We start from the raw sequence: 22,401 nt of genomic DNA, 5'->3' as shown, positions 1-22,401 counted from the left end.
TTCTATAGCAACAGTTCAATCATACACGCATGATAAATGATACACTATAATCTGTACAATCTTAAAAATTTATAATGAACTGATTCTTGTTGCAGAGGAACAAACCTGTAAGCATGGACAAGGTAATGTAAGTTTTCTGTAATGTGTTGTGTTTATTTATGTATTTATGGTGGATGTTTTTTTTTCCTGGTTGATAAACAGAAATGTTACAAACTACTAAAGGAAGTTTCTATTTCTTGTGGGGTTTTTTTATTTAATGCTTAACAAATGGAAACATCAGATGAATTCTGGACTTAGTGCTTAAAAAGAAGCTGTTTACTGTAATAATTCAGTTACTGTATCAAAAACCCTAATGAGACAACAACAAATACAAGATTACTGCATGTCTGGGTTGCTAGATTGGGAACACACTGATCCCACACACTGAGTCATATTTTTTTCCCACAGATGGGAGAGAATATGACTGAATTGTTACAGAAAGTGACATTAAAATGTGTAAAATCTTACGTGAAGGCAAATTGTTTGTCCAAAATCGCACATGAAGGTGAATTGTCTAAATTCACATACAAAGGTGAATCGTTTGTCTAGAATCGTACATGAAGGTAAATTTTGTCTAGAATCGCACATGACGGTAAATTTTGTCTAGAATCGCACATGAAGGTAAATTTAGATAAGTAAATTTTGTCTAGAATCGCACATGACGGTAAATTTGGTCTAGAATCACACATGACGGTAAATTTTGTCTAGAATCGCACACGAAGGTAAATTTTGTCTAGAATCGCACATGAAGGTGAATTTTTGTCTAGAATCGCACATGAAGGTAAATTTTGTCTAGAATCGCACATGACAGTAAATTTTGTCTAGAATCGCACATGAAGGTAAATTTTGTCTAGAATCGCACATAAAGGTGAATTTTGTCTAGAATCAGACATGAAGGTAAATTTTGTCTAATATCACACATGAAGGTAAATTTTTTTTTTTTTAGATTCGCACATGAAGGTGAATTTTGCCTAGATTCGCACATGAAGGTAAATTTTGTCTAGATTCACACTTGAAGGTAAATTTTGTCTAGAATCACACATAAGGGCAAACTCTTTATCTACAATCTCATGTGAAGGAGAATTTTTTTTTAATAACATGTAAAGGCAAATTATTTGTCCAGAATCACATAGAAAAATGAAGTGTTCACGTTTTTTAAGGTTAAACTGTAAATTGTCTACAAATACCTGATATATTCGGATAACACGGGTTTATTCTCAGATTCAGGTTAAATCTTTAAAATATCTTTAAATTCAGGGTAAATGGTTAAATGAGAAGCGTGTGTGTGTGCGCGCGCGCGCATGTGTTTCTTTGTGCTGCATTCCCTCATCACACTTACTCTACTGAATTAACACCCGCACGTGCACACATCCGAAGAGCAGTGGTTGTTAATGCATTTAGGTGTTAATTCAGCACTGGGAATTTCTCTGTGATTGGTTGCCCAGACAGACGGCAGGCTCTGATAGGCCCGAAAATCCTGTACATATAAACAAAGGACCGCGTTTATTTGCACCCGACACCGTTCGTCCTGCCTTTTGTCTGACTCACCGAGACATCCACATGAGCAAAGGGAGACAAAAAGCAATGAGTAAATCAGCTTAGCTGTCAGATTTCCCCCAAAAAACCCAAAGGTTGGTGTGATGACGGGACAGGATCAGATCAGAGCTGCACAATAGGTTGTGTCTCATTAACGGCATTAACCTTTGCATTATTGATGTAGCAGGAGTCAGAGAGCCAATCAGCGATCTGTATTCATGCGTGATCTGAGCATTCTGGCCAATCACAGTCGATCGAGATGTGTTTCCGTGTGCCTTTGATGAATCAAAAAAATTAAGATGGAAAGCGATAAAAAAAAAAAAACAATTACAATCAATAATACACAGTAGTTTTGTGCAAAATCAATCTTAATGATCCTTCTGCTGAAATCATACATTTAATTAAAATAAAATAAATAGTGCACGCCGAGTGTAGAAATACAACTATTATATAAATAAATTATATTGTATATAACATTTCTTTGTTTTACCTGCTCAGGTCCTTGGAAGCAGATGCGGCACTGGGGTGTACGTGTTCCGCTGCTCAGGGACACGCTGTCCGCGCTCCCGTGCATCCGTGCGTCCCGCTCGTCCAGTCCCCCCGACGCCGCCGCGTTTCGCCTCGCGCCAGCTTCGCTGCCGTAGTACTCCTCGGCGTCGTGGTCGTGGTCGCCGGCGCATCGGGAGAACGTGCGCCACCCGCAGCCTCCAACAGAGCTCAGGCCCCGCATGCTCCCGCCTGCGTCCACGCTGGGCTGCCGAGGACCGGACCGCATGAACACCAGGAGCTTCAGCTCGTTGAAAAACATGCGGATCCGGTTCTTGAACATCTTTCACTACATGCGTGTGGAGTGCGCCAGATGTAAAAAAGGGGGACGCGTGGATTATTGTTTTGGCATAAATTATTATTATTATAATTACTATTATTATTATTTAATTATTATTATTATTACTGGTGTGTAATCTTGGGCTCCAGGCCTGTTTATTCTGTTACACTTTACTCAGGGAATTAAGGGAAAAGATTGTGAAAGCACATCACAGCCCGAGACAGTCTAGAACGCGTTTTAGTTGCTGTCTGATGGCATGTTAGTGCGGATGAGAGATTTTCCGGCCCGGAAGCCAAACGTCCGACGCGCTCTTTAAAATATTTGTGTCTAAATAATAGCAGGCGCGTCGCTGGTTTAAAGCACAGCAGCGATCCAAAGGTTTCTACAAGCTTAGAAACGTGTCAATGCCCTGATCCCGGGTTTAAAAACAAACAAACAAACAAACAAGAAACCCTGAAAAACCAGGGAGGTGATGTGATCCGATTATCACACAAACGAAGGCGCGGAGACGCAAAAGATAAGCAACTGAAAAGCAGAAGTCATGATTCCACAGTCATGTCATTACTCAAATCCAGTGCTGGAGAACAGGATGATTGGGGTCATACACGTCTCTTTTGATGGTTCATGGTTGTTATTTGATCGTGACGAATCCTTCAGCTCGTTTCCTGGCCATTTTTTTCATCGATGTGTGTGGACATGTTTTGATGCCACCTCCCATCCGACCAGCCCCAGACTCGGGATCCCTCGAGCTCGCATTTCTATACATATAGTATAGTAAATAAAATAATGATAATTATAATAATAAAACAGCACAAAATCCCCACAAGACAATCGATGCCCAAACTCTCTACAAAAACAGAAAATCCCAGCAGCTCGTTTCGGTTTTGTTGTCCACCACCATCCCGCCCTTAAAGCGGCCCGTCGAGCTTGTGCGTCGTTCAAAAGAAAGATGGACGCAAAAAAATCAAATGAGGGAGGAAAAAAAATACTGAACCCCGCACCATCCGGCGAATCTTGGTATCTTCTAGTCCAAGCAGGTGATGGTGCTTTCACACGTCCGGAGTCGCTGGGAATGAAATCATGGCAGCCTTTACAAGCTTTTTTTTTTTCTCCCTCCTTGAAAATGGACGTCTTGCCAAAATGAGTCAGAGCAGCCCTCGGGTACACTGCGTGCTGGCAGGAGAAACATCACATTTACTCGTTTACACACATTTCTTGGTTCTGCTGCACTTCTCGGTAAAGAGCTGAAAGCGGAATTGCGCTGAATTGCTGTGGGGTTTTTTTGTTTTTTTTTTAACAGGCGCCGCTGTCCGAGGTGCTGATCTCTGTGGATGACGCACTGCTCACGTGTTAGAGACCCGGGAAATATGATCGTCTGCGAGAGAGAGAGTGAGAGAAAGAGTGTTCCCCAAATGGCTTTTTAGAAGTAGGTATTGTAGTTTTACTTTTAATTTTATTGTAAATACACTCAAATGCACCAAAATTTACCCTCGTCATATTTCACCTAGAGACATGAACGCATGAACTTCAGATTTATTGGCATCCAATTTAAAAATAAATCTTACACACAAGGCACTAAAACAGTCTTGAAAAATGTAATGTTTTTACATATACAATACACTTTGCAGTTCAGCAGAGAGCAACAAAAAAAACATCTGTAGTCTCAGGTACAATTTGTGCACATTATCAAGAAAATCAACTGGAGAATGTCACAGATTATCCTCAGACTCTGACAGTCTCATTTACATTTTTATTGCAGTTTGTTTTTTTCCTCTTATTACGTTATAATACACTATAAGCACCCTTTACCGGGACACCTGACTTTTCCAGTCACAGTTCCAACTTGCCTTGATTTCCGCTTGCCGTATCTACTAATCACCAACACACAGTTCAGCGTCAGTTCAACAGCAAGCAGAATATTTAGAGAGGAATAAATGATGGTAGAAACGCCTGACTCGAACTCGCCACAACACCCGTGGCCTCATTTTCACTATATTTTTTTTTTTAGTAGTTGAAAAAAAGGTTTTGGGGTCATGATAATTGTAATAGAGATCAATCATTGTTTGACTCATAAAAAACACTAAGTAGTGCTGGATATCTCACACAGCTCAGCTTCCCTTCATGGTCTATTTTCACTTTCACTTGATTTCATTTTCAACACCTGCTTTAGATAATCAGTGTACTTTATTAGTCAGATAGGGACTGAGCAGAAATTCTGGGGATCTCCACAATTGGTCTAAATTTAAGTGAGAAACTATTCATTTTTTTTTCTTTTTTGATTGAAGTAAATGCACAGTGTAAAAATGCAAATGCCATTAATGTAAATGTACATCATTATATGTGTTAGAAAAGTGAGATCAGCTTATAACCCACACATATAATTGAATGGGCTGTTCAGAAATTACAAATGGGTGTGATGACTGCGAGGGTGTCCATATACTTTTCATGATGTAGTGTGTTTTAGGACCTTTATGGTTTCTTTAGTGACATTGTGAGCTGTAACTTCTCTTACAATCATCAAAAGAGAGGAAATAAAAATGGACAATGAGGAAGTAACTGATTATACATTATATGGAAGTATTGGGACACCTGACTTTTCCAGCGATATGTGGTTCCTAAAGCAAACTGTTACCACAAAGTTGGAGAGAAACAATTTTACAAGATGTGAAGCCGTCACTTAACCTAGGAGACCCAAACCTGTTCAGAATGACAGTGTGCACAAATCCATCTCCATGAACATATTCCTTACATGGGTTGGAATGAAAGATCTCCTGCTATAGATTTCTGATATCAACCCTGTTTGGATCCTCACCTCACCTCCACCAGTACCTGATTTCTGCTAAAACCTTTCTCCCTGAACATGCAGAAATCTCCACAAAATCTAGTGGCAAATCTTCCCAGAAGAGTGAAGGGTGTTATAAGGGCAAATGGGGAGTAAAGGTGGAATGGGTCAGGTGTCCACAAGCGTTCGTCCATATAGTTTTGCTTGTATAAAATAAGCAATAAGAAGAAACACAACTCCACAGACACCAAAAAGAAAATCCTTCCCAACACATCAATACATCATAAGACTACGGTCTGCTCCGTCTTCATTTGCGCAGGCAGCACGGATCCGGCCAGTCTAATGACTGCTATTGACCCAATTGTCTCTGTGAACTAAGAGGAGAAATGACTGTTTGTTTGTTCACTGTGCATGTGGAATCTTAATCAAGCATCTCTGTCCTGAGTGTCCTCATCACGCTTAGTCAGCAGGTACACAGTTGTGTACGAACGAAAGCTCCGAAACAGTGTGGCTTGATCTACTTGTGCCATAAAGCTCCCATGAGACTGTGTGTGTGTGTGTGTGTGTGTGAGTGTGTTCATGATCATAGTAAAGACCAGTGGACTTTTTACAGAGCGAGCGAGTTCAATATGAAATAACCAGAAAACAAAACAAAAGGTTACATACATATTTATGACCACACGTCTCCGCTTTATATTTCTCACATCACCTCTCGCCTCTCCAAATCTTCCTCCCTGAGCTTTTTCTCTCTCTTTTCCACAGACTTCACACGTCGGCAGCTCGCTCAGCGAGTGGACAGGTGGTGGCTGTGAAGTTTTGCAGCTAAAACCAAGCGTGCGGATACACACAGACCCAGCAGTGGGAGGTTAAGCCTGGCAACAAGCCTGAGAACACTACAGGGGAAGGGAATCCATTTTGTAGCTGCGTCCATGCGCCTGCAAGATCGTGAGGTAAAAAAAAGATTCTGAAAAACTGAAGATAAAAAAAAAAAACACCAGTTTACTTATTTTACACTAAAGCATGAACAAGTTTACAGTGGTACTTTGAAGACTCAATAATATCTACAACACCTTGATTTGGACTTCCTATTTACAAATATTTACCTAGTCATGGTTTCATGCTGATCCTGGATATCTCCAAAACTCCATGACTCACCATCGTGCTTCACAATCATTTCCTGTGTAAACCTCTTACCAGACATGAAATATTATTACAGAAAACCTCATAGTAGTGATCAGATTTTTGTGAACCTGTTTTTCCGACATAACACACCAAGTCACAGCTGCTGTTCTAGAAATGTCATTGACACCTTTCCGACCAATCAGAGTGGAGATTTATTATTATTATTTTTACACATTAGACACTATATGGACAAAGGTATTGGGACACCAGACTGTTCCAGTCATATGTGCTTTTTATGCAAACTGTTCCCACCACGTTTTAGAGACACAATTGTATAAAACGTCTTCGGATGCTGTAGCATGTTATTTTCCCTTCACTTCAACTAGGAGACCAAAACCTGTGACAGTTTCACCAATCCAGCACCATAAAGATCTGCTTTACATGGATTGGAGTGGAAGATCTCCTGCTATAGAGCTCTGACATCAACTCTATTGAACACCTTTGGGATGAATGTGAATGCTTACTGCACACCAGGTCTCATCACCCTCACCTACATCAGTACCTATAGCTGAATGAGCACAAATCTCCACAAAACATAGTGGAACATCTTCCCAGAGGAGTGGATGAAATTCTCAAAGCAAATGGGGAGTAACACTAATGAGGAGACAATGTTTGTTATGTCAAGATCACAAGAAATTTTATTTTTTTTAAATGTATGGCCTCTTAAGACTTCCGTATGTATCAAAAAAGTATTTAAAATGAGTCACATGGTCATTTTCCAAACTTTTGCTCAAACATGTTTTTAATTGGAAAAAAAAAAAAATCAGGTTAAAAAATACAAGGAACATCCAGGAATGGAGGGGGGAAAGAGTGGTAGGTGCAGTACAGAGTAGTGGAAAATGAACGAGAGAAAGAGAGAACACGGCCTGCTGATTATAAAGTCAATAAATTAAAACAAGAACAAACGGCTGCAGAAATATTTGGCAGAACAGCCACAACTACTACCCCAATGACCTTTAGCACATATACACAACATTATTATGCAGTGTGAAAATTCAGTGCATCCTACTTATAGGAAGTGAAATGAGACGTGAAAGGAGTTCTGTAACAAAAGCTGTGTGTACGTGCTCCAGAAAGTGAACTGAATTCACAGAAGGAAAGAAAAAGAAAAAAAAAGACTGATAGTGTGAAGAATAATTGAAGAAAACAGAAAACTATCCTAGAGAAAGTACGATTGGCGGAGGATAGATTTTTATTAAGTACAGTACATACAAATAACTTATGTTTAAACAAACCTGAATGGCCTGAATTTTAATACTTTTAAAGGCAAAAGAAAAAAAAAAAAAAAAAAAGTTGTGAAGTAGATACAGTTCGGCAAAAAAAAACAACCCCGTAGTCGGTTGCCCAACATGTCACAAATTTGGATGCCACCTAGTGGCGAAGACATAAATGGCATCTAAAGAACGTGAGAGAATCTTTTCCATCAGTGACAATAAGGTGTCACAGGAACTTAAACGCTGGCTTCAGAAGGTATATGAGATGCTTTAACGCGCAAAAAAAAAAATCAGAAACACTGAGTAATACCAAATATAACGCGAGGGTTAAAGTTCCAGTGCGGGCGGTACATGAGCAAGAATCGAACTAAACGCGCACGTGTGGGCAAAAGCAACCCGTCACGTAGACAACGTCTTATTTTACACGGACTCGGGGCTACAGTCTGCTGGCTTCTGCATGGCTCAGTTACACGACGTATGGAAGTAAAAATCCTCAGCTAGCACTCCCACGGGACAACAAGCACCACTCACATCAACAAGCAGGAAAGGGAAAGTGTATCACAGACGTCACACTTCGACCGGGTCACGTAAAAATCTAGGAACTAATCGCTTCACTAAGGAGAAAACTATACGATACGGAACACAATAATGGCCGAGGAACAGTCTGGCAGGTGGAGTAGTGATGTAGACTGAACCAACCGTAGTAACGGCTGTCAGAATGAATGAGTTCACGCCGTCCAGGACACTTTTTTTTTTTTTTTCCTTCTCAAATCAAGGATGGGGTTGGGGCAGGCTGCACTACTAGGACTGGAGATCGAGACAAGAATACATCCTATCATTCATGAGACGTCCATTTTTGTTTGCTCTCGCTATGGTTAGGTGGGGGGGAACAAATATTTGAGAGGGATTTTTTCTTTAGCTCGTGGTGCCATAAAATCAAATAGATGGTGTGTAGTGAGCAGAATGTCAGCGTTCAGTATGAAATCTGTGCTGAATGTCTGAGTGCATATGTGTGTGTGTATGTGTGTGTGTGTGTGCACGCGCACTAAGAGAAGAGGAATTGCTCATCTACACTGCTGGACTAGTGGATGCTGCAAGACTATAAGAACGCACTGGGGTTTGCCCGTGGATCTTTCTGGTTCCTGTAGCGCATAGCCAGCCAAACTCCTAAAATCTGTAACAAGAAAAAAAAGATTCATTAAAAATAGACTTTTAACAAGCAACATGAGATTCTGGGTTTGCAATTTATTATTTTTTTTTAATCAAAGAAAAAGAACACATATATATAAAAAGACAGACATCTACATCAATACCTGCATATGTACATACCATAATTTCCGGACTATAAAGCGCACCCATATATAAGCCGCACCCACCGAATTTGACAAAGATTTTTATTTTGTACATAAATAAGCCGCACCTGTCTATAAGCCGTCTACACTGAAACTAATGAACTTTACACAGGCTTTAACGAAAGACAGTGTCTGTTACACGGGTGAAATATGATGTGGCTCCTTTAAGAGCAGAGCGGTATTTTGGGAATAGCCTGCTGCCGCATTTTTCCGCTATTACTGCTTGTGTGCAAGACAGAGGAATATGTCCTTATTATTTTCTGATGCTCATTTCTAAGTTTCTTTGACTAACCCATAACCCTGTTGTCAAGAATAAATAAACATAAACAATAACAAATAAACATAAACAATAACATAAACAATAAAGAAGCACGAGTTTTGGAAACCTGTCTGTGCTTATAACGTTTTTGTTGCTCCCTTCACCTTGACTCAACACGTTACACGGCTTGTATCTAAACAGTAGCCGACCAAGAAAGTCATTGTTCACTGTCTTCCTCCTTTCTTTTACAACTACAGTGGAACCCGGTTATCTCGCCCTCGGTTACCTCGACAACCCTATTAAGTCGACGTTTTTGAAGTGGAACCGCCAAATTCTCGCTTTTTCGAAGCATTTTTTTATCGGTTATGTGTTATATCGGGGAAAAATTTGCCATTTAACGTCGGTTATCTCGGTGCAGCCGCAGAAGAACTCGCGGAAGTGGCGGAAAAATCAAGGCTTACAGCTGCTACAGGTGTTGTATTGTATACTGGTGAATCTCTGCTGTTAGTTAGTGCTAGTGTTTGTAGTGTTCGTAGGGGCGCGATGCGCTTTGGGAAGAAAAGAGCAGCCGTTAAGAGAGTGCCGGTGGGAAGACACGTACCGGGATACGCATGCGCAATAACAACGACCGCCGTGAACCAACATATACCAACAATAACGGACAGTGAGAGTGTGGAAGTTTAAATAGGAGCTGGTGATGATGATAAACGAGCACCATATGTGCACGATTGAAGCCGAGAGCTTCAGAGAAAGCGGCCGAGAAAACACCTGACACGCTGAAGGGGGCCGAAGGGGGCATGGCAGGTGGATTCCTGACAGATAAACATGTACTGTATGTATTTTTATAGCATGCCTTCATCAAACAAATCGCAGCAACACTGTTGTGTAAAACACCCCTTCAAAAACACGTGCATGCACATTCTCATTTATTAACACACATCATGTACATAAAGAAATTTCAAGCACGTTAATATATTGCCGCCATTTTGATTTTCGTTTATCTCGATCATCGGTTACCTCCATGCTTTTTGGCGACCCCCTAGGACATGGACATAACCGGGTTCCACTGTATTTCTCTCAGGAGTTTACCTTTTGGCATCGTCGTGCGTTTAGAAAAAAAGTTTTTTCTCCCGATGCCGTGCAGCTCAGAACACAGGTGAGGTGCGTTTTTTCGTTTCCGTTCAGAAATTTCATTGGTCTAATGTTATGGGGTTCAGTTTTTTGGCTTGAAGTTTGTGAAACCGGGAAAAACCCAGGAAAAATTCATGAATAAGCCGCTTCGTTGTTTAAGCCTCGGGGTTCAAAACGTGGGAAAAAAGTAGCGGCTTATAGTCCGAAAAATACGATACCTTTATATACATATACACATACAATTTTTGTTTACATGCTCATCTGAAATATCGCTAGAAAAAAATGTATGTACATATAGGAAGTGATCTTGCTTTAGATCATAAATTCTTTTTTTTTTTTTTTTTTTTAATAACTCTTTATGGATTTGAGATGAAATCAGAAAATCTGACTGACGTTCACTCAGATGCCCAGGCAAAGTCACGTTTTTTACACTGCAGTGTGTTCTGTAGCCGCATGAAACTGAGAGAAAGAGCAGAACTGTAGTGCTGGAGAAATGCAATGTGCTCTGAATAGATGGACTTCAAGACAATAATAGAATTTATCACAAAAAAAAAAGAGCATGGTTTCTGACCATCAAAATGTAAGCAATTAGAAGAAAAACTCATAAACGTTCAGTGTGAGTTTTGGGAATGTGGATGTTCGCTGGAGAAGCAGAACGAGAGATTGAGCTTTTTCACTTTCGAGCTTCAGATTTCAGACTGGACCGGGTTAAACAGAATCGAGCTCTTAGAACAGCAGGGTAATACACGTCACTGCTGATGTGGGTGTGTGTGGTTTGTTAGATCAGTACTGCTCGATTTTGGGCCGTCTGGCTCACAGATCCAGCAGGAGGTGCGGTCAGCTGCTATTCAGGGAGTCTGTGGCTATTTCAGGATTAACCAAAAAGAAATGAAGGAGTGTGTGCTTCTTTAGGTTTCGGCCTTCCTTCTTACACAGCTCTTACTCAGAACGGCTTTAAATCCTGCATGACAGATTACTTTACAAAGATCTGGCCATGCAGCAGCAAAATCAGCTCTAACTCCAAACGCTAATCAGATTGGTGTAGACTGTTGATGGACACCGTTTGCTGTCCAACTGCTCGACGAATTTACAGATTGAATAATAAGGACAAAACAGACCCCCATTTTTCCCCCCATTTAACAAAACATCCCAGACATGAATGATGTAACAGCAGGGTTGAACCACTAGAGGTCAGAATGACATATGAAAACCTCAAAATAACACCATTTCCATCTATTACCTCTCAAAGTATATATGTAAACTATATAATTACTAACATAAATAATAAAACAAAAAAAATACTGTGTTGTAGGACATCGGACTGACCTCGGTGAAGCTGAAGAAGAGACCCACACCACCCAGAATCCTCAGAGCCTCGGAGGCATGCTGCAGCATTTTCTCACCACACGTCCTGCAAGTTTTTAGGCAGCTCTGGGGGACGAAAGAACATCAGAGCATCACTGTTTCACAATCTTTACAGAGGAAAGTCTGAGCTGAGGATGAAAAAATACTTTCTGATAAAGGAAGGGCTTGAAATATGTTACACAGCAAAAGCAATCACACAAGTGGGGAACAAACACGGATCTTTTTTGGAAGAAAAAAAAAGTGCTACAATGAAAAGCCTTCAATAAATAAAAACATTTGGGAAGAGGATCCGCTCTGTTTACCAAAACACCCCCCCACCTGATATGATTGCTATCAACTATGTAACCATGTTCATAAAATACTCCAGATATAAGGCACTTATGATTAATATTAAATGGATTTTCGAACAACTTCATGCACATGTTTTGTTTTAACATTGTTTGTTTACAATCCATTAATCTACAGCGCAGTACTGGAATTCTTACAGCTTTACATATCGCCAAGTCGGTTTCAAACTCCTGTTTGTTTGCGGTGCTGTTGAACAGGCCACAGCAGTCCAGCTTTTTCTCCAAATCGCTCTTGGTGTCATTGCTCATTATCCTCCAACTAGAGGTCAGCAATTTCTCCTGCAAAGCAACCACAAGTTCAACAACTCTGATACATCCGTTAATACACCGTTCCGTTACTAGCGTTTAATAAGAACCTACCTGCTGATCCTGGTTCACGGCCAGACAAGAGCAGGACACACCAAACTGAAAGAGGAACACGATGAACAGAATGACCATGTACTGGAGAGTAGAACGGTCAAGGGAAGTTACTCAATCATACCCACAGATACACATAAACACACATTTATACAAACTTGGTTCACAGCGATTACTTCCTAATGAGAGTTACAGCAGTGTCCCTAAACGTTGTTGCACAACAGACCACTCATTTTTTCAGGGTTGGGTTTTGTGTGAATAACTAAACTCCTGAGTATTAGCACCTTAAAAATACACGAGAGAGTGTTACACGCCAAAGATCCCAGGAATCCCAGGAAGTTCTCACGGCATTTGATTTACACACAACATGGCGTCACAGTTTAAAAAAGTTCTCCATTTGATATGTCACGTTCCCTAAGATAACATCTGGCACGTTGGTAAACTTGATAGTAGTGTGGTGCAACTACACCCGCTAATGCATTATAAAGTGCACGGTCTGGAGTGTGTTATTCTGTGTATGATTTTAACAGCCAATGAGTAAGAGGTTTTATTTATTAATGAACACCACGCTGCACATTTTAACGGTCTGGAGTTTGAATTAACGTTGTGGAACGAGACAAGTTCCTGTTCTTGCGATAGACGGTCATTTTTTTACGAGCCTTGTTTTTTATTATTGTCGTGTTACAGCTGGAACTTCTTTCGCTCTTATATGAGAATAATGCTAATCTACAGACTCTCTTGCCAAAAGTTTGCGGACACCTGGCCATATGTGCTTTTTTAAAGCATTTAGTCCCAATTTGCAAATATAATTCCCTCCACTCTTCTGGGAAGATGTTCCACTACATTTTGTGGAGATTTGTGCTCATTCAGACACAAGAGTGTTATTAAAGTCAGGTACTGGGGTGCAGTCAGTGTTCACATTCATCCCAAAAGTGTTCATACTGGAACAGGTTTTGGGTCTCCTAGTTGAAGTGAAGGGAAAATTTCATGCTACTACATCCACTATATTGTACTATATACAATTGTGTGCCTTCAGCTTAACAATTTGGGAAAGAATCACGTACAGCTGGGAAAATCACGTGTCCCAATACTTTTGTGCATATAGTGTATCGGGTTCTAGCACTTTCCACTTTACTACTACATTTCACTGCCACAATACCCCGCTACACTTATATACTCATATGCTATGATGTGCGATTAACACACAGGCCCTGTTTTCGATGAAATTTGCCTAGGGTTCCTTCTTCTCCCAATCGGTCACAGAAATGAAGATCATTAAAAATAAAATCTGTTCAACATAGCTAACCTTTAGACAAGAACTGGTGTATCGCCTCATGCTTTATGTTAATAATCATTCAAAAGTGATTAAATTCGCTAGGATTTTTTGGACCGTGTTTCTATTGCATGAAAAATGAACCTGAAATGATGTTACTGCTCATTTCATTGTGCTATTCGCTGTGGATAATTAAACCTGCCATTTTGATACTTAAATGGAAAAACACGAGCAGGGAAATTTAAATATTCAACAACTCTACTGAGCGCACACACACACAGCTGCCGATAAAAGCGTCACAAACAAAACCCTGACATACTGAACAGTGAAGGATACAAAGAACAGCAAGACTTGGTGGTGATGGACGGCTCCGATGAGGCCGACGATGGCGATGAGCAGCAGGAAAAAGCCCACAGCAATCACGCCTCCAATGATGTGGATACTGGACACGATCCCGAAGCCTTTCCCCCATGCCGCTACACCAATCAGGAGTAGCCCCACCAACTGACGGACCAATCAGAGATTAGGACACACTTTTACTCTAATGAGACACTGTTTACACTCATCACAGGTGAAGAACAAACAGCAAAAGCACAAAATTGGCTTCGACACAAGAAGGAAAAAAAACAGGGACAGCCTCTTGAAAGGGCAAATGAGAAAGAAAAAAATAGACAAATATGTTCCTACTAATACTAGTGTCAAAATATTACTTCCTGTCTCTGAAGCACTTCGCCTAATTAATGACGTCATCACTCACGTGTTCATTCTGTCGTTTTTTTTTTTTTTATTTTAACTTCCGGCACAAGTAAAGACATGTAAACAGGATCACACCCATAAAACACGGTAATTTGTTTATATTAGATATATACAATAATAAATATATATATATATCATACATATAAAATAATAATTAACAACACTAAGGCTAAATACACGTTACTACTGACGCCGTATCCAGTGCTAGCATTGACGTGGCTGGAGAGAAGTTAGCTGGTTATCTCATCAACACTGAGCATAAAGATTTGTGTCCAAGAAGTGAAATAGAATCAAGAGTTCATATTTATCGTAAATAACAAGTTCCTGGGTGAAGACCAGGTGAAAAACCGGCTTACCGTTTTATATTAGCATAACATATAAAAAGCTAACACTGGCTGTGATGATTCCTACACCCTCCAACCTTCTCTCTCTCAGCTGTTATTTGTTATATAAACCCAGTCCAGTGTGAACCCACGATCTCCTCTTCTCCATGAACACCTTCACATCTAACAGTTCACCTGATAACAGCTCTATCTCGGCCAGAAGAAGGTCTGAGCTAACAAACTAGCACAAAGCTAACTAGCCGTCAATGACTCACCATGTAAACGACGTTAAGAGCGCAGAGAGCATTTTTCGAGCAGGTGAATCCTCCACACACCATCATGAACAACCCTGAGGCATGAACACTCCTTTCTTTCTTTCTCTTTCTCTTTCTCTTTGTCTCTCTTTCTCTCCCCGCTGTGGGTAAACTGTGACAGTCTCCGAGGCGAGCTAACAATCCAACCTGCGGAGAAACAAACACACACAGAACAGCTACTGAAAACAGATGCACCACTCAGTACACACCGCCAGGGGCGCTGCGCAGGGCATTCTGGGTAGAGATCCGATCTGATCAATCTGGAAGAATCCTCTTTCCATGGATGGATCGATTATTAATCATAAAGAGCAGAACCGGAATAATTATTTAGTATCCCGAGAATGTTGAGAATTTCAAAAAGGTCTCTATACAGTGCTCGTAGACTTGTGAATCGCAATCTTCAAGTTTACATGAAGCAAAAAAAAAAAAAAACATGAAGAGCTTCACATGCGTGCCATCATCTTCATTATCATCATATTCTTCATCATTGTTATCATAATCATCATCATAATCGTCATCATAATCTTTATCATCATAATCTTCATAATGGCCATCACAGTCATCATCGACATTAAAATCTTCTTCATAATCATCATCGTCATCATTATAATAATCGTATTTGTCATCATCGTCATTATATTCTTCATAATGGCCACCACAATCATCATCATCATCATTATAATCATTGTCATTATAATCTTCATCATCATTATTGTCATTATAATCATCATTATATTCATCATCATCATCATCGTCATCATAATGATCATCGTAATCATCATCATTATAAACCTCATGGACAGGAACATGTCAATTTCATTAAAATAGTGAACTGAAAACGTTCACGCAGCAGATTATCTGCCATGGTGAGTAGTTCACAGACGAGTGAGAGCCGGATATTTGTAATGTCAATGATCTTTTCAAGCCGTGATCAGAAAGGTCACAGTTATACCTGTAACCAAGCACTGGGTCTGTATTTTCACAGCCCTAAAGCCAATACTGCTATAACCTCGTTCAAAATCGAGACTGGGCTCTTTACACTGTTTACTGACGTCACTCTAAAAATGTCACAAGTTCCTTTAAAGTTACTGTGAAGTGCCATGAAATGAACATGCTGACAATTTCAGGGCCAGATGTCGCCTTCTCCTTTTTAAACATTGTTTTGTTTAACTCAAAAGGCCAGGCTAATCCGTAACTGACAGTAAGGACCGTGGATGTGAGCAATACGGAGCCAGTTAGCATCTAACCAAAAGTGTATAAGTGCCTATTTACAGTAGATAACAGTAGATAAATGGGGTATGAGGTCCATATATAAAGGGATGAGATGATTAATGTACAGAAGGTGCAGTAGGTAGTAATAAATGGTTCATATAGTAATACACATTATACTGTGAAAGATTATAAAGAGCCAGAAGATAGTATACTCAAATGACATGATATAGTTATGTACAGTAGTATGAATGTATATATGATACAGTATATACAGTATAAATATGGGTGGAATGTACAGTATTGCCAATGTGAGTTAAGAATGGTGAAATAAGTTATGGGCGTGACACTTTATTTAATTAGACAGAAATCCTGATGAGAAACTAAGGTGGAGAATGACATCATCGGAGTGAGAGAGCGTGTACATTTTGCCTGAATATATATTTTCTGAACGGGACGGTCAGTGTGTTGGAGCATGCACTTCTTAACCATTAAATCCAGCATGTTAAACACTTGAAATTTGATTTCGTGACAGCTTTAAATGGGTGGTGACGTGGTTACGAGAAGTATTCTTGTACATATCGGGGTATAAACTGCAATCATATTGTGGGTTTCTAAGAATTATTGCTGGAATGGTGATAAAATTAAAAATCAATCATTCTACAGTAATGTATTTGACCATCTTTCCACAGATGGTAATAAAATAAGTTGCCAGAAAAAACACACTTTCATATGTGTGAAAAATATTATGACATCATGCACATGATTTCTAACTACAAACACTGTAAAATGCAATATTTGACACTTTCCGTTAAAAACGTAGGAATGAAAATCTCACTGGATTATCAACACTTACTAGAGATCCAATCCCGAGAACACAAAGGACAAGGTGGGAATACACCCAGGATCTGACAAGAATATATTGCGGGACGTCATGTGCACATATTCACACACCCAGGGGCAATACAAATACCCAACGTATTGGTATGTTTTTTGAAGGTGAGAGAAAGCCTGAGAATCTGGAGGGCATGCAGAACCTTGCCCAGATAGTAAGCCAAGTTCAGGATTAAAATAGAGACTCTGAAGATCCGAGGCAGCAGCACTACCTGCTGCTCCACTGCACTGCTTAATTCTCGATTTCTGAAGGAATATAACCTTTAAAGGATTTCCCAAGAGAGACAAAGTGAAAAGCAGAAGAGTGTATTTATAGACAAATGGATTACATTTTCCAGCATGTTTTGTAGTGAATGTCTTTACAAGGTTACTGTGTACCAGTGCATCTCAATCATCAACTCTAATGACACATTATTAAGATAGTGTACATGTATTAGTAGTTTTTTTTATATATTCGATTTATTCCTAACATTATATTTACCTCGAGTTATAAATATATATTTATTCGACGACTGGATAAACAACCTAAGCTTCCTTCTCTCGCCTGAGGTGGCTGCTGAGAAAGTACCCTTTGATGCGTTTTTCCTTTCAGTTGAAGTCAATTCACCGCAAAGTTCTGTTTGTCAGAGAACAGACTACGAGAGTGCGAAGCTTTTTTGAAATCAGGAAGTGAACTCAGATGCACACAGAGGAAATGCATGCAAGCTGAATTACGTTTCTGCTGTTCTTCTTGTCTCACATCGAAATGACTCTGGTTATGAGTGAGAGTATGGAACGAGAAGTTAAACGTGCCAATGGGTTGCAGGGATAAATTTGGACATTTTAGTCAGACTCACCTGAATGAACATGCATAACTCAACTAAGGTGGTGCATTCGAGTGCAATTCGGGCTGAAGTGAAGCGGCATGACAGCCTACAGAAAACTCTGAACAAAGTGTTGAAACAGCTGGAGAGAATCGAGGACCAGCAGCTCAGGACGGGCCTGAAGGTTTTTATCCATGGTGTGCAAGGTGAGTCCACCTGGTGCTTATTAAAAAAAAAACAAGAAAACATGGTGAGTCTGAACTTTATCCATCCTGCCTGATAAGTAGTTCCTGCAATATGGTAGAAAACAGTCTGTAAATCCTGAAAGAAAGAAAAAAAAGAGAATAAAACCCCAAATTTATTATTCAAGACAAAACTAGATCTAAATAAGAAGAAGGAGACCGTCACTGAGATGAATGTAATGTGTGATGTATATTTTGAGTCTTTAGAATCTGGGTCAAGTCACCTTGCATGTGCCTGTTTTTATGTAGGTGCTTCAGGTGCTTCTGTGCAGCCATATCTTTTCTGTTCATTTCGTCTTCCCTGAGTGTGATGATTCAAGATTGAAAAATTGAATAAAAAACACAGAATATGCATGTCTTTATATTGTCTTTCGCTATCCAAGATGTTCCAAATGTAAAATTCTCCAGTCTATTTCCCAAGTCTCAAAAGGCAAACCTGAGAAAAAAGGCACTGCGCCTCATGTAGGGTGATAAATTGTGTTTGTTTGTTGGTTTTCTTGTGCAATCACAAATCTTGAGGGTTCATGTTGACTGCTGCCTAAAGCAATTCGAACGTTAAGACTTCTGTAAGCGTCGAGAGGAAAACGACGTAACGAGTGAGGTGATGTCCCAGAAATCATGTACCGGTAAAGCAGTAATATCTGCCACATCACTTCCTGTGTGTGCTGCAGGCTCACTAGAGCTCATTAAGTCAAGTTGAAATGCGTATCCATTACATTAGTCTACATATTTAATCGGGCTTGTGGATATGAACGTTAAAAGGCTTGTGTTGCAAGATTATCTCTCTCACATGTACGTCTTGGTAGCAGGCTTTTGTATGGGCCCATTTCCTGTCTCGCTGCCCCAAAAGCCACTTCCTCTCCATCTCAGACACCATCTGACACGTCAGGCTTGTACTCTGAATTTCAAATAAAATAAACAAGAATATGTAACATTTTATAATATCACAATTTTGTATATTAATATAAATCTAAATCTTATGTGCCGTCTTATGCTTCGTAGTGCCCTTTAGACAGGAGACAGACATCCAATACAGGGCAGGGTAATTTACATTTCAATTACGCATTACCAGACGCACACATGTTTGAAAGGGGCGAGCGGTCAAAGGATCTTGTGACAATGGTTAATTTGACTTTCATTCGGTCGTTCCGACCCACACACGCCATAATTCACTTCCTCCTCCGACGACTTCCTCTCCTGTGTGTAATTACTGCTCTTCTAGCTGACAACAGCATCAGATAGATCGCAGATAAAAAAAAATACGTTTCTGCAACGCTCTTTTTTTTTTTTTATTTATGGAAGCTGGCCAAACTAGTCATACTTTTACTGACTGGGATCAACAGTGCACTGACACCAGCAGTGTCTCATTAATGATTCAGATTTAATAAAGATCTAAGTGGTCGCTCAATACCATGCACAGATCCTAAAAAGAAAAAAAATGACCTACTAGCAATGAATTTAAAAAAATGAGCGACGGCTTACAGTAATACTGGAAATGGTGGTGTTGCCGTTTAAAACTGACATATTTAAATAGGACCTACTGCCGTGCGACTGAAAGGGTGATTGAAGGAATGTGATATTTTTAGCAAAACGCAAGAGAGTGGAAAAAACTCGTGAATATTAAAAAAGACAGCATCGTTAGAAATCCATTTAGAGATTTATTGACACAGTGGATTTGATTCTGATTCAAATCTAAATAAGAGCTATTAAGAGAAACAGATATAAAGTATTACTTAGTTATAAAGCACTGTAGAGTTCTGCTGCTGAATTGTGGGCACACATGCTTAAACTCATCATTCACTATGCATGAAGACTGTAAAATCATCCTTACCAAGAGTCTGTGGTTATTTGCTGAATAACAAGTTTTTTTTTGTTTTTTTTTACATGAAACCCACTTCCCATCAGCAAGTAGCAGGACTGATTCAACAACTATGCCACATTTTCTTTAAGTAAATCAGAGGGTCCTACAGTACAAGTCATACAAGTACAATCTGGTTTTTACTTTAGGCCAAGCCTGCTCACCTTACAGATTAATGTGTGTGTGTGTGTGTGTGTGTGTGTGTGTGTGTGTGTGTGTGTGTGTGTGTGTGTGTGTATGTGTGTGTGTGTGTGTGTGTGTGTGTGTGTGTGTGAATGATTAGTGTCCGTTATCAGGAAGAGAAAATACAAAGAAAAATGACAGTGACTTCAGGAACGGATGCATCGCCTTTACGTCATTGTCCTGTATGTGACACTGCTCGTTGTCACCTCACCCTCTGTTTACTGAAAACATGCAAGTTGGATTTATATGACTTCTGTGAACTGTTTATCGAATTTAGTAAGAATGTTTTTATCTCTGACCATTAGGCTAAATTTTATCTAAAATGTGTAAAGTGTGTGTGCTGATAGAGGAAGTAAAAGAAACCTGCATGAAAACACTGTAAACATAAAAACAAGTGCCAGTTCTGTTACTCCAATGGCTTAACCAAACAGAGAAATGCGATTCGCTTTTGGCTTAGAACTAAATTACTCTGTTATTATCATCCTTCTATGCTGATCCTATCACATGCAGACAGACAAAATGGATGTCAATGTCCATATGGTAGCTCAGATCTGTCTTCTGTGGCGACTAGCTTCAGCCCAAATACTCTGCCAATGAGTTACAGATACTCTGAAATCTTTTTACAATTCCTGAAAATGAACACATACTTATAGGAAACTTATAGGAACACGTGGAAATCTGCACCGTCCAAACAAAACTTTCAACAACAGAAATCCATCCATATCAATTCACCAAAAATCAATTTCCATGTATAGATATTATCATAAATAATTATTAGCAATCACAATGTGCAAATAAATCACTGTCACAAATCACTGCCTTCATCTAAGCCTCAAAGTAGAGCAGATGCTGAGGATAATAGCAAGAAATGTATATGTAAAGAGATGTTGCTTGATCATTATGTACAGCACTTGCAAATCAATTAATGCAGGTGTGAAGAAATGCTGTAAAGTAAGAATGCTTTCCAAAAAAATAATCAACTGGAAAAAAATAATATATATATATATATATATATATATATATATATATATATATATATATATATATATATATATATATATATATTTATTATTTTTTTTTATTATTATTATTTTTTTTTCTTAATTGATTATTTTGAGTGAGTGAACAGAAGAAATCAAGCCAATATTTTGTGTGACCACCCTCTGGCTTTCAATTCTTATTTTTGTAGGATAGAAGTCAGGTGTATGATTAACCAATTACAATAAGCAGGTGCTCATCAATGATCATCAATTTCATATGTAGGTTGAAACAAAGTCATTAGCTGAAATATAAACAGTTGTTTAGGCTTTAAAATGGGTGAGGAACAGCCAAACTCTACTTAGTCAAGGTTGTGAAAGACAGTTTCATATCACAGATCACACACCATGGCAAGACTGAGCACAGCAAAAAGACACAAGGTAGTTCTACTGGATCAGCAAGGTCTCTCCCAACATTGAAGACCTGCCAAAGCAGACTGGGGTTTAAAGATGTTTTAAAGGAACACAAAGAAATAGGCAATGTCGAGGACCATACACAAGCAAACATCATGCAGCAAATAAAAGACGGATAAGAAGCCAAAAGAAGTCCAGCATTACCATCAGCAAAGAACTATCATAAACCAGTGGGACCCAGGTATACCCATGTACTGTCTGAAGAATGTCTGGGCAGAAGTGGTCTTCATGGAAGAATTGTGGCCAAAAAAGTCATACCTAAGGCATGGAAAAAAAGCGACTCAACTATGCACACAAACATAGGAATTGGGGTGCAAAGTATGATGGTAGGAGCTCCTGTTTGATGAGTCAAAAATGTTATATATTTGGCATAGCAGGAGGCAGTTTGTTCACTGAAAGGCTGGAGAGTGGTAAAATATTGAGTGTCTACAGGCAACAGTGAAGCATGGTTGAGGTTCCTTGCAAGTGTTGGGCTGCATTTATACAAATGAGTTGGAGACTTGGTCAGGATTAAAACGTCCAAGCTATTTGCAACATGGCATAACAGGTACCTCACTTCCATGCAAAACCATGAACTTTGCTACACTGGTGAATACAAAGTCTTTTGCTGTTGCTTATGATGCATTGAGATGTATTGCAAATGTAACATATGTAGCGAGGGGTCTGAGTGATCCTTTGATAAATTCATCTGATCTCGTTTAAACC

General features: G+C 39.4%; 3 protein-coding genes and 1 long non-coding RNA gene across 5 annotated transcripts in view; 2 read left to right on the top strand and 2 right to left on the bottom strand.

Annotated features, from left to right (window-relative positions):
* Positions 1–3,779, bottom strand: part of march9 (membrane-associated ring finger (C3HC4) 9) — a 15,902-nt gene extending 12,123 nt beyond the window's left edge. Inside the window, exon 1 of the mRNA XM_046869358.1 lies at positions 2,066–3,779. Within this exon, the coding sequence (XP_046725314.1) occupies positions 2,066–2,404 (339 nt within the window). The 5' untranslated portion in view covers positions 2,405–3,779. The remainder of the gene's footprint in view (positions 1–2,065) is intronic.
* The window catches only part of LOC124398882, a 21,261-nt gene extending 9,493 nt beyond the window's left edge, over positions 1–11,768 (top strand). The window contains exons 4-6 of the long non-coding RNA XR_006928143.1: positions 3,702–3,827; positions 5,946–6,133; positions 11,634–11,768. This is a non-coding gene — a long non-coding RNA (uncharacterized LOC124398882). The remainder of the gene's footprint in view (positions 1–3,701; positions 3,828–5,945; positions 6,134–11,633) is intronic.
* Positions 6,977–18,111, bottom strand: tspan31 (tetraspanin 31). The gene is made up of 7 exons (XM_046869357.1): positions 17,996–18,111; positions 15,018–15,203; positions 14,000–14,167; positions 12,394–12,474; positions 12,172–12,312; positions 11,648–11,752; positions 6,977–8,753 (listed from the first exon to the last, which is right to left on the bottom strand). Exons 1-7 carry the CDS (start codon positions 18,005–18,007, stop codon positions 8,679–8,681), a joined length of 768 nt encoding a protein of 255 aa, XP_046725313.1. The 5' UTR covers positions 18,008–18,111; the 3' UTR covers positions 6,977–8,678.
* agap2 (ArfGAP with GTPase domain, ankyrin repeat and PH domain 2) overlaps positions 17,831–22,401 on the top strand; it is an 18,277-nt gene continuing 13,706 nt past the window's right edge. The window contains exon 1 of one of the 2 annotated variants that reach the window (XM_046869346.1): positions 17,831–18,168. In XM_046869346.1, coding sequence (XP_046725302.1) covers positions 18,000–18,168 — 169 coding nt within the window. In that variant the 5' untranslated portion in view covers positions 17,831–17,999. The remainder of the gene's footprint in view (positions 18,169–22,401) is intronic. The other variant, XM_046869347.1, reaches the window with a different exon arrangement.

The sequence above is a fragment of the Silurus meridionalis genome, chromosome 16 (assembly GCF_014805685.1).
Source record: "Silurus meridionalis isolate SWU-2019-XX chromosome 16, ASM1480568v1, whole genome shotgun sequence".
Taxonomy (NCBI): Eukaryota; Metazoa; Chordata; class Actinopteri; order Siluriformes; family Siluridae; genus Silurus; species Silurus meridionalis.
Note: the sequence above shows the minus strand (reverse complement) of the source record. Positions and strands in the feature narration are given on the sequence as shown.

Coding starts and splice junctions, on each gene's coding strand:
- tspan31 (XM_046869357.1), bottom strand. Junction 12,475..13,999: donor ACCAAGTCTTGCTGTTCTTT/GTATCCTTCACT, acceptor TCTACTCTCCAG/TACATGGTCATTCTGTTCAT. Junction 11,753..12,171: donor ACTTGGCGATATGTAAAGCT/GTAAGAATTCCA, acceptor TTCGTCCCCCAG/AGCTGCCTAAAAACTTGCAG.